Source organism: Numenius arquata, chromosome 2 (assembly GCF_964106895.1).
Source record: "Numenius arquata chromosome 2, bNumArq3.hap1.1, whole genome shotgun sequence".
NCBI classification, from domain to species: Eukaryota; Metazoa; Chordata; class Aves; order Charadriiformes; family Scolopacidae; genus Numenius; species Numenius arquata.
This window is the reverse complement of record NC_133577.1, coordinates 92,440,215-92,453,233: the sequence shown is the minus strand read 5'-3', so window position 1 is coordinate 92,453,233 and position 13,019 is coordinate 92,440,215. Positions and strand designations below refer to the sequence as shown.

Genomic DNA, 13,019 nt, shown 5'->3' with positions numbered 1-13,019 from the left:
AGTCAATGTCCATGGAGCATGTTTGTTTTATCACACCAGGCACAAGAGTATCTGCTTACCTCCCTTGCTTCTTTGGGAAATATGGATGTCTAGGAAGGAAGAGAAATGAGATTTGGTAATTATTCTGTACTGTTGAGTGAATTACTCCATATATGAGGTTGGCTCAAACTTGTCATGTACAACTTCAGAGCAGTGCTTGTCTCGCCAAAAAGCGTGAATGTAACATGAGCAAATGTTGGCAAGCGCCTGTCAGTGAGTCCATCTGGACTGAAAAGAGAGACTTGTATGTAACCCTCCAATACTGGAACAATATTTGGTAAGCTTTTGGTTAGGCAAACTGGGAATGCCAAAAATGCTAATCTTCATTTGCATGCATTCAGAAACTACTACTATCTATGTAGACACAGTTGGCACAGGCTTCTTGGTGAAGAATACCGAGTGAGGAGACTTTAAATTATATAGAGGGTTGTTTTTCTGTTCATGATTTATCTGAAGTGTCAGGTTCTGTGTCTTTTTGAACAAAAATAGTTTATAAAAGACAAATTGGATGATTTTGGATAGAAGGCAGAAAACTTGATGTTTTCTCTCTGCCTTTAAAACATTTGTTTACAGCTAAAAAAAAAAAAAGAGAGAAACGTCTTTGAAGAGACAAAAGCAAAGGAAATGTCAGATCCGATTTTTTAAAGTGAGCTTTACTACCCAAGTCCATTATTTTCTGTGAACAAATGCACCAAAACTTTCGAAATTGTTTGAGAGCTTTTGTAGATGATGCATGTGCACTTTTCTTAGGTTGGTTAGCACTTTTTTGTACACTTATATCTGCACTTTGTTGTGACTAATAATGCACTTACAGGTGTGGACGGTAGTTCTTTCTAAAATGATTCGGGTTCTCTGCTTTTTCTGAAATCTATTTGGTGAAAAGTGGACCGTGTAACAAAAGTACTCAGTAATTGCAGCAGGTAGCCAGGACTAAATGAGAAATTAAGCACAAAGAAGCCTCTGTAAATATTGCCCTGAATTTCTAGTGGCAAGTGGCAAAATGTTTGGTTGTGGAGCTGTACCCAGGTGCAGAAAGGGGAATGGAGAAGAGGAGGAGGGAATGTGTGGGATTTTGAACTTGATTAATATGGAGAGAAATGCTGAAAACTGTACTTGTGAGACATCTGGCTTTCCTTTGGGCAGTTCAGTCTTCATGGTACTAAGCCTGGAAGACAGCAGTGCTCAAGCTGTCCCCCTCAATCTGGAAATGATGGGGAAATCACAGAATAAGTGGGGTTAAATGACGTATAACCCGTTCAACAGAAGCAAACCCAGATGTTTCTACAGAACCATACGTAGGGAAGAAAAACTGTTCTGTGAAAAAAAAAATGGTTCCTGTTAAGACTTTTGAAGTAGAGGTAAACATTTACACATGTAAAATGGCTTATATTAAATTAATTATGGAATGATTATGGAATGAATTTCTGTAATGACTCTCTCTTCATTTCCATTCCCTTAGGGATACGTGCCACGAACTCTTGGGACACGTGCCTCTACTTGCTGATCCCAAGTTTGCACAGTTTTCACAAGAGATAGGACTTGCTTCACTGGGAGCATCTGATGAAGATGTTCAGAAATTAGCCACTGTGAGTCAAAATCTTTTTGTGGCATGCTTTCTCATCTGTCCTCCTCTTTGGTTGATGAAGTGATGTGCATTGTCTTATTACAGCTGCTGGCATTTTCAGGTTGCAGATGACTATGATGTGACAATCACAGAGCTTTAGGTATTCTTCCGTTTTTAATAAGAACAAAACTGAACACACTAGTCCTCAAGTAGTCATTTTTACTTTTTATGTGCAATAACCACCAATTTTCAGGGCTAGCTGAGATGGATTTTGTCTCCTTTAAGGTTCTGAAAACAAGTAAGCAAGGTAATTTTGAAAAAAAAAAAAAAGCCCCAAAACCCTAACATTTTGGTATGTGCTCTCAGCTCTACACTGTTAGCTCCTCCGCAGGTGGCCACTTTGGCTCTTCCAGACACACTGTTCTGTTTTGTAGCTGTTCACTGTGTTGTAGTGTGTGATGGATTTTGAGATGATGTCGCATCCTTGCTGCTGCTCCTGTTGGAGATAGGGCAGGGCTGTGCAGCAGTAGATCTAGACGTAAGTCAAGTGCCTCAGCCAGTGCCTGTGAGATGGATTTTATGTTGCATCAAATGAGGCACATGCCAGTAGGTAGTGTGAGCTGGAAGGCGCTCCATGTTAAAGATGTTAGATGCTACTGACCACCCAACTGGAGCCTTCTTGGCCCCCGTGTGAGGGACCCTCAGGTTGTACCGAAGGGCCCTGTCAAGTTGCCAGGACTCTCAGCTCCTGCCCATCTGTCAGCCCTGCTGAATTGCCATTTCCAAATAACTTGTATGCACCCCTTTGCATCGTGACACAGGTTGGTGACGCTGGTCTATACCACTCGCTCTATTCAGTTGTTTTAACTTACTGTACGCTTCCTTTTGTGGATCCTCTTAAAACTAATGCTGCAAATAATTTAAGGAACTATGTTGTGTTAAAAAAAAATATTTTATCTCATGAAAAACTCTGTGACAAGCAGCAAAAGAATTGGTTACTTTCAATCTTATCCAGCATACTACTGCTTTTCTACACAAGAAGTGCAGTTGGGATTTAAAGGGTTGGGAATAATTTGGACATAGTGTTGAAGGCAGATTCAAACTAGGTTCAATTAAACTGTAATACTTTTGATGCAGTGGCTTAGAGTTCCATCTGCCAAAAAAGGAGTTTGTACCCCTTTGTTAGCTTTTTCTCCTGGACCCCTCCAGAAGCAGCCACCAAATTTATTTAATCAAACGGGCCTCACTCCTTAGTTAGACAGGCTCCATGTCTTGCTCATGGCCAGTTCCTCTCACATGCTTCAGGGTGTGTTCTTTGGTTTTCTAATGGATGTCTGCTGAGAAGAAACTGTTGTTTGTATGGAAGAATCATGAAAGTTGTGTGTCTGTTTGCACATTTGCAAGGAAGGAACTTAGTAGGAAGCAAACCTACCTTGTCACAACCTGCAGCCTCAAGAGCAGCTAGCTAACTGGCTGTCCCTGTAGATCCTTTGAGGAAAACAGTATGTCCAAGTCTTTCACCCCAAAATAAACTTGGATGACACGGGCTTGTTGCAGAGGACAATGCTGGGACTGATCTGTTTGGGGAGAGATATTAATGTAAAGTGACCTCTGAATATTACATAAATGCTTTTACTCCACCCCCTCACACAAGTTCCCAGTTATGACTGACTGTGTCACCCGAACAATGAGCTGCTCCTGAATCACAAAGCCAAAAATAAAAGAAGACAGCTGAATCACTTTCCCTTATCACACTGAGAAGTTGATATCTGAGTCAAAGTTGATTTCTCCTCCCATGCTGGAAATAGCTCTTTCAGGTGGAAGAGACATTCAGAGAGAAACTTAAGGTAACCCAGGTGGTGTTAATTTTTTGTAGAAGCACAATGAGGAGCTGTACTCCCCTGGGGCAGGTGCTTGACAAATGCAGAGATTTTACTTGCCCTAAAATTTGCAATGTAAACAGTTGAGCTGTGAGCAAGCAGAAAGAACGTCTCTCAGCGGTGAGGGTGAGGAGACCAAGAAATTCATTCAACTGAGCACCAAATGTCACCTGAGGTGCTATTAACTGACTTTTGCAACATTCAGTCCCATTTCTATTCTAGATAACAACCAGAGACTGCAGCGAGCTGAGAAATGCCAGCCAAGAGTCTTAACACAGAAAAGCAGTGCAGGTTCCAGCAAGGCAACTTCAAAGGAAATAGAGAAACAAATGAACGGAGAGAGAACATGCATATTAATGAGCTCAAAGCATTATGCCCAAAGCAAGCTTGCCATTAGCATGACCTGTTTCAAAAGATAGTGATGTTAACAGCTGAGCCATTACAGGGAGGACAACGGCTTTAGGAAGAGAGGAAAACGCCTCTTAGGAATTCAGATCAGAAATGGAAGAATTATTACAGGTGATCTCATCATCTTTCACTCCATTCTGCTTTCAAAAGACACCACGTATCAGCCTTTATACATCTGCCCTTTGTGCCCTGTCACTCCTGAGCTGCAAAGGAAACGTGCTCATGCTTTTGTCCCTGCAGAGCTGACATGGTGGATGGTAAAGCGAGCCGGAGCCTGGTCCCTGAGCAGACTAGAAGTGTTTGCTAAATTGCAATTAGTCACATCTGTGCAGCCCCGCTGAGGGCAGGGATTAAATGGGAGAGCATGTCAGAGGCCCTGGTGCTGGCCAGCTGCACGGTAAGAGGGTTGAAAAGGAAGGATGCGAGCTCCCCTCATCCTCTTGTTTGAGTCTGGCACTCAGATTGGGGCAAGGAGAAAGGAATGGCTTCTGCTCCTTTCTAAACTTAAGCATTCTTACTTAAGCATTCTTACCGTGGAATTCTGAAAGAGCCAAGCAGCTGTCTTTGCAGTGTTTTTTTGAGAGATGCAGTTTTCTTTACAGTGTTTTAAGAGAGCAAGACAGAGGGAAAACACAAAAAACAGTTGACTGAGAGATACATTAGTGAAACAAAACAAAATATTTGCACAATCCACTTTTTTCTTGTCGTGTGGTATAATTCTGTTACTAGTTGGGGAAATATAATATTGCCCATGCCTGTCTGGGTGCTAATTATTATTATCATCATCATCACTAACGTCTTGTGCTACATTGTGTGACTTTCTGAAAATGCTTTCGAGTTGATTTTTCAAGCGTGCCTGGTCTTTCTACTTTCACATAGTACAAAAATAAAGAAAGATATCTTTTCTGCTTACCTATCAAACCATAAGCTGTAGGGAGGATTTGACATGAGGTGTTCCAACTAATTTATATGATATATCATTTACAACGCATTTAACAGCACATAACATAAGGTTTTGTCAGGAAAATTGTACAAGAAAGATACGTCGGTTTACATTTCAGTATTACCTTGTAATTTGTGGACTTGGGAGCCGGAGAGCAGCTGTCTTTGTAAAATTGCAAGCTGATAAGCAGGATCCTGTCTCTCTTGTTAATAGCAGAAGTGACTCCCAGCTCCCGCTGAGCTGTTTCAGCACAGTTCAGGTTGTCCCTTAGTAATGCAGTCTGTATAGGATGTGTTTGTGTATAAAAAATTCAGGGGGGCAAGCTAACTGGTATTGATTCAGTAAAGAGGAGTTTAGCATACAAACTGCGTGGTTTGTATGCAGTTTATCATCGAATCTTTCCGTTTAAGAATTTGGCCATTAGGGACTAATTAGTCACACTAAGGTGTTTTTTTCCCAGTGGTTTCTTACTGGAAGTTATGTTTAAAGCTTCAGTTCTCTAGGACTGTAAAATTGTTGCCTTTTAATCTTTCTTCATATTTGTTCTGGTATTTTAACAGTGTGGGACAGTAGAAATCAGGAAATTTCTTTTGTTTTTGCTAGCCTTTATGCAGAAAAACACAATAGTTGCTTCTGGATTTGAAGGAATGATGTGTGATGAGGTCTTGTAAATGCATTTCAGGCTTGTTATGAATCTAAATGCTTTACCTTGCCTGGCTGATGACTGAAGCCAATGGTTTCTTTCTAAAGCTGACTTTAATTGATCTGTATACATATCACAAACAAAATATTTTAAATATATAGACTGGGGTAAAAATAACATTCAGAACAGCCTCTCTGGGAGAAGTCGGTGGTAATTCATATGAGCGTACTTGCTTGTGTCCTCTCAGGATCTACATTATCTGGTCTTGTTGGCTTCATTCTATTCTTCCCCCATGCTGAACAACTGGCACATAATTCAGGACAATTACACATTATGTTTGCTGAGGAGATAACCAGAATGGAAGAAACAGGAGCATCACAGACAAAGGCTTGAGTTGCATTTGGTAACTTCAGGTAGATGCAGCCTTCGGGGTCTCCCTAGACAGAGCAGACTGTTACAGTCTCTCATCTTCACAAACAACAGATTAGATTTCCCAGAGGGGCTATTGATAGTGCTAGGCCATAAGTACAGCTTGTGAACTGGGTTACTGTTTTCCTCCATGAATGATCAAATGGAGCTGAGAGGAAAACTATGAAAATATTTGAGATTTTGAAGATTCCCACTGTGCATCTAATAAATCAAGACTGCTTGAACGTTTCTCATTTATAGTTGCAAAATGATAGACAGTGAGCTAAGCACTGTGCTAAGTTTGTGATCAGCTCCCCTGCTGAAGCTGTTCTGCTATATAAAAATAATTATGTGTTGGCCAACTTAAACCTGGTATTAGAGCCCAAGAGCTATGGCATTCACTGAGCATATTGAAGTTCAATGTTCAAATCTCTGCTCGGTCTTTTTCCTGTACCCCAATCGCATGCCATTATTGTATGAGGAATGCCAAGATTGAGCACGGTGAATACCCTAAGTCCAGTGGTGACATAATGGAGTTTCTTGCAAAGGAGTCTCTTCCAGCTACACCTGTAATTAATGAATAAAGGAGCTGCAGCATGAAGAGCTGGGAGTGAATATGATTTAAAAACTGCTTGAGTAAATTTTGAGGGATAGATGGGAGACACATGAAATTACATATGAAATTTGGGATGTGTGTCACTTATGGATGATTAACCCATTCCCAGGGTAAAAGCTAGCACTATAAAGCTGAAATTGAGTATGATGGATCACTATAGCCAGACATTGTCCTGCCACACAGCATGAGACTGAAAATATTGTGATCCATGTTGTTCATCAGTAGATGGCCTGGGCTGTGTTTCTGTTCCTGACTTTGACCAGGCAAAAACACCCATATGGGGATGTATTTGGAAATTGCCCAGGTGCAAAACCTGAAACTGATACAAGAAGCAGAAGAGAAAGCTGATGAAACTTTGTGACTTTAATAATCATTACAAAGTCATACAGGTCTGTTTGAATCAGGAGAGAGGGGTAACTTACCGGTGGATTACTTTGCTTTGATTGGTGAGGTGTCGCTGGGCTCGCTGACTGCTACTCTAAAAGTATGCCCTAATTTGTGGGTTTGCTCTGTGTAATGTTCTAAAGAAATTAATAACAGGTAATGGTCTCCATTTTTTAACGGTTTCTTTCAGCAATACTTTTTGATAAACTAGATGAAGCACTGATGTCAAGTCCTTCCTACAGTATGTGTAATCAAATATTTAAGCAGAAAAGATAGTACATATATCACAGAACAGGGCTAAAGGAGAAAAAAACTTTGCAGATTCCAGGAATCAATATTTAATATTTTAGAATACTGCAGTGTTCCCCTGCAGTGCGTTTTCATGGTCACCACGTCAGAGATTCACGGTACAAGAACAAAATCTCAGCAGTGATACCTAACTAGCTTTGTAGCTCAAAACCAAATGGCTCTGTACTACATAAAAATAAGCTACCAGTCCAGAGAAGTTACTACAGGGAGAATTTGAAGAGTTCTGTTGCTAAAATGGGAGCAAATCGCTCAGTGTTTTCTGCAGGAATTGTGACATTTTGCTGAGGCCTTTGTTCTGGGTTTGGAGAGAATCTGTTTCTGGGTTTAGGACCTGGAAGAATTGCTTGTGCCCAAGTGCAGTCATAAATAGCTGCTTAGGAGGGATGTAAGAACAGGATCAGCATGTCTGATTCTTTTCAAATGTCTTCCAATTTTTTCACCACTCAGAAACTTGGGGAGCTGTTGAACCAAATGTGGTTTCTATTTATTTAGTTATTCTGAATGGATTTGTGTCTAGAGACAGCTGATTATCTTTGAAGACATGTAAATTTTTATTTAGTACATGCAGTAATTTTGGTGAAGAGCTCTATGGCTCAACTATTCACTGTCCGGTGAACTGTTGTCTTCTGTTGTTTTTAACCTGATTCCTACTAGCTTTTTTTTGTATTTGAAGAGAGAATGAGCAAATCATCCCTGTATGCTTTCTCTACGCTATCATGACTTTACAGATCTGTTTCATTTTCTCCCTTAGTTGTCTCCTTTTCTGGATTGAAAAGCAATCATTTGTTTAGTTATTCATTGTGTGGAAGATGCTCTGTAACTTTGAGCATGTTATTCCATCCCTGAACCCTTTCCACCTAGAACTGGAAAAGAGAGAGAGAGGATATCTCAATCACCAGGCTGGGGAGTGGGGTGAACGAGGAATTTGAGCCTTAATCCGAGTTTTGGGTAAGAGCAGCACTGTGGAGTTAAGCCAGTTTGGGATGTGCTTGCTATAGAAGTGGGGGCCTTTTGTATGGCAGGGAAGAGTGGACCTGATGTTGTAGAGCTGACACGGTTTGCCGCTTAGGGGCGGGAGAAGTGGGCTGCATGCTGGAGGGAAGTAGGATTCAGCGGATCCGTCTTTATCAACCATCGTCGCTTATCAAGGATACGAATCCCTGCAGTTTCTGATCCGCAGAAAGTACAAAGGGGTGATTCTGCTGCTGCAAATTCTGTGAGGGGATGGGAGAAGTAATTTAGATGGTGAAGAAACTGTGTCAGCCACTGCAGTGAAGGTGGGGAGCTGGACTACTGATGTTGGAATTGTGGTGTGGTTTGCTTGGTTTTTGGTTTTTTTTTTTTATATTTGTAGAGAGTCGTATAAAATAATGCTTTGCAAAACCTTTTAAAATACAAACCTCCTGCTTTAACTAGTTTCTGGGCTAAGTAGGTCAACATAGGCAGTGTTACATCAGGAAATGAAACATGTTGTGCTTTGCACTGTGTCAGGCAAAGTTAAGAATGTGAAGGAGGGTTCACTTATTCCTATGAGGGTGCTCAGGTGGTCGGGTCAATGACCAGCTTCTTGAGAGGGTCTCAAGTTGCTCTAACAGGCAAAACTTTGCACTCACAAGTAACTAGAAATAGTGTTGTTCCATAGCGTGCTTGTATGTTTGTATGCTTGGGCCCAAGCCTGTAACGAGGAAGCTAGATGCAAGAGAAAACTAATTTGACTTAATTGGGAGCAGGGAAGGAATTAGAAATTTTGCTGTAGAAATAATATAGCTCCTTTTAGACAGGATGTGGTTTATGAAGATCAAGCCCTAAGCAGTTAGAAGCGCTAAAGAAAAAGCCTCTAATAAAATAACAAATTACAGCAAGACACTGGTTTTGTTTTTATTTCTTGTAGCATTATGTTTCCAAAAGTGGTTAGATCATAATCTGTGAGGTTACTGAACTGCAAATGCAAATTTACATGCATACGAGTAATACATTTTGACATGTAGGTTAACAAGAGAACGGTGCGAATTTCACACAGCACTGGCTTGCTAATTACGTTTGTTTATTTTCAGAAGAAACTTCATTTTCATTAAGAAATTGCAGATTCTGCAATAGTAATCTTTGCTGGTAGTTCAATAGCTCACACTCTAAACGCGTGCCCTGCTACAACAGTAATGAAAGTGAGCCTCAAAAAAAGAGCTCAGGAAGAATGTGTGGAGTTTAGGAGTGCACGCAAATGGCAAGCATCTACCATTTCAGTGTTGGATCCAGCTGAGATGAGTTGAGGAATAGATGGAAGGAGCCTATGAATTTTGGTAGGGTTTGTTTGCATATTTGTTTCCTCTTTTGACCTAGAGTAGAAAATGTCTTAGCAAAAAGGCATAAAATGTCTTTTATGGAACATACATAACTGAGACAAAAAAAATGACCCAGCATAAGATTCCAGTGAGCAACAACAGCACAAACATTTTGGGTAACAATTACAAACAAAGCACAAAAGTTACAGGAATAAAGGTTTAAATAAAGAAAATGGGGGAAAAATGTTGTAGAGGAAAGGTTTGGAATATATTGCTTCTGCTGTTCCTGACTGCCTTTGTGCTTTCACCAATATGTTGAAGGAAAGAGATAATCCTAGGCTCTGTGTAGATACATTCATACTGACACTGCTACACTTATTTTTCTTTGGTCGTAGCACATATGTGTGAAACTCACTTTGTAAAATGCATTCATATACAGTCCAGAGCCGCGAGGGTCTCATGCTGCTAAAGCTTTATTTGTCTACCACAGAACGTTCCATAGTATTCTCAGAGGAATATATAGGTGTCAAAGCAAACTAACAAAGTCAATTTTATAATGCTTCTTGCTTTTTCTGTCATGTTTGTTCGCATACTAAAATCTGTAAGATTCTGTAACATAGAGTGGTAATTGAGTCACTTGTACGAGACGTGGAGATGCTCCGGCAGCAGCACACAGAGGTATTTGGGGAAGCGAAGCAGTTCAGCAAGTGGCAACTCCTTTCAGCCATGTCTAGGTCTCAGTTAGGACGGTGTGGGGGGTGTCCGTGCTGTGGGTGCGCAGGTGGAGGAGTTGGACCCATGCACCCTGCTGCACTGCCCAGTGCAACCGCGGCTGCCACCCTGCACACCTGGCCCTCCTTTGGGGGGTTGGTGAGCCCACCTGGAGAAGAAAGTCAGGAGATTTTGCTTTCAGGCAGAAACCAAACCAATTCTGTGTATTGAAGAAAGTCTTAAACCCTGTAAACCCTGCACTTATCTTTTTATTGTCTGGAATATTTCAGTGAATAATTTTGCTTCTGGAAGGGACATTTATACATGCAGCTACTATGCATAATCCAAATACCATCTTATGGAAAGAGTCTTAAAATTCTTGACTGTACAGAGCTGAAAAGATCCTAACTTAATATTCACAACTATGCACTAATCTGAATTGTTTTAAATACTGGCTCAAGAACTGAGCATACCGCACGTGTTCAGTCTAATTCTCTCACTCATCGTGTTGCTGGGTATTTTCTTTGTATGCACAGATAAAAGTATGGAAGTAAGATGAAATATGGCTGGTATCCATAAAGAGCTAACTATGCCTAGGGCTTAATTATTTAATACTGCAGCTTTGGAAGTAGTTCTTGTGCCTGTCGTCATCTTTCTATCAAGTGGCATCAAAGTGCTGGATGGAATATGGTCCCATAAATTTTTAATTGTGATATTTTTGGGTGATCTACCATAATGATTTTGTAAGTATAGCTTAATTATATATTTATAGGTCCAACCGACACCACAGAAGGCCAAGAGGAGGTTTGCTGTTACTTTCAATGAGTTTAGGCCTGTGGGCTAAACACTACCTTCATTTCCATGTATACAGTCTCCTAAAAGTCAATAGGGTTGTACACATGTATATGAAAGTAGGATTTGTTGCTGTAAAATTAATGTTAATCATTTACTTGCCAAAACCTGTTGTTTAGTAATATAGGTTTCTGCAGGGAAAGAATCGACTCCGCAGGACACATGGTTTTGCAGTCGTGTCTCTTTCTCTGTGCAAACCAAGCTCACATGGTACAGTGCACAACAGGTTCTGTTAGCTACTTCTTAGAGCTGGCAGGCCGCCTGATGTTGTTGTGTAAAGGTTTTGTTTTTTATTTATTCACAATTTTGGAAAGTTAAACCAAATACTCTAAACCTGAGAGCACTGTTGAAGCCAAAGAAAAGTTAACAGAGAAGGGCCTTGTGTCTGTTAATTTTGGTTGGTTTGATTCCAGCTGTGGCTGAAGCTGTCACAGTGCAAGGTCAATAGAACATCAACATGATGGTGCAGTTTCAGGCTTGCTTTGAACAACCCCTCCACTCCCTCAGTCTTGTTTGTTAGGCTCAAGCTTGGTTTGGCATTTTGCTTTTGCAAAAGCCAAAGCATTAGTTTTGACAAGATAATCTTGTTTCAGTTAGTATCTGTAAGCTTTATATTTTCTGTACCTTATAGAGAACTTCTTATAGATCATCATTGTGGCATTGATAAAGATTGTGTCTACTCGTAGTGCTAGATGAAACAGTTTGGACTCAGCTTTTTCAAGACATGCTGGAAAGAGTGGGTATTCCCAGATTATCCTTTTTTTCTCCCATAACCATGTTTTTCTTTTTCTAAAGGTTTTTCTACCCTCTCTTGAGTCAGTAGGCTGTAATTGTTACAATTATGTAGTTTTACTGTATAAAAGTGGCTAAAATTATAGTTTAACAAGACATTATACATTTCTAGAATGTAAACACCTTTATAGGATTAATTTTTCAACTTTGAATAAACATATTAGTTTATGAACAGATCCAAATTATACATCAGCAATGAATTTAGGACCTATACGAGCACAGAAATCTTGTGTTTTAGTGGGAGGCTGATCACTAGTGACCATTTCAGAATGATCTTCATGTTTGGTAAGTCACTCCTAGACTACAGCCACTGTAAGTTCCTTGGACTTGGGAACGGTGAAGAACCGTGATCTCTCTGCTCACAGGTACTTGCTCAGTGTAACTTTTTTCCACCTTGCTGAACACATGTTCATGTGATTTGCTTTGTGTTTACAGACTTCTGGCCGGTAACTCAATGGTGACTCAGTTGACTTTGTGGTTATGATAGATTGATTTTATGTGCCCTCACTGCTGAAAAGCGGGCAGCTACAAGGAGATGCTCAACTGTGCTTGGAAAAGATTTTGTTTGGGGCTGTGAAAAACATCTTCCGTTTGGATATATTTTTAGTCACAAAATTAATAGATATTTAAAATTCCCTGAGCTACTTTTCTTCTTTGATCTGTCTGTGAGCTTGACATGAATAGAACTTACACTTTTGTGCTGATGCCTACTATCTTTTTTTTTTTTGCAAGGCAGGTTAAGCAAATGCATTAAGAGCCACAAAAGCTTTTGGGAGTCCCTTTGCATTTATGTGATTAAAAGAACATTGAGTTTAAATGCGGTGTTGCTGTTGGAAACTGTGATGTTTGAAAACAAGTCTTAGCTATTAAATCAGTTTTCAGTAAAGGGATGCAAGAAGTTAATTTTCTATTTTAAATGGTTAGAAAATTACTGTGGATGCTGTTATTTTTGGAACTAAGTCCTACCCTTTTTTTTGCTCCTCAAAAATAAATCTGAAGTGGATATGACTGCAAAGAAATAGTGCATTTGTTCCTTGAAATGAGAATGTAAAAACTTAGCTGGCCGGTTGTCACTGTCTCTTCAGTGTGTTTCTGCCCCCACAATTTCAGGGTTTGCAAAAGTTCTGAGATCCTTCCAGCCCCAGGAGGCTGCTCCACTTCCTGAAGGTATGACTTACCCCCATTAGCAGA

The 13,019-nt window shown here is 40.2% G+C and overlaps 1 protein-coding gene across 1 annotated transcript in view; it reads left to right on the top strand.

The window, feature by feature from the left end:
- Positions 1-13,019, top strand: part of TPH2 (tryptophan hydroxylase 2) — a 50,877-nt gene that overhangs the window by 20,796 nt on the left and 17,062 nt on the right. Inside the window, exon 8 of the mRNA XM_074167983.1 lies at positions 1,499-1,625. Within this exon, the coding sequence (XP_074024084.1) occupies positions 1,499-1,625 (127 nt within the window). The remainder of the gene's footprint in view (positions 1-1,498; positions 1,626-13,019) is intronic.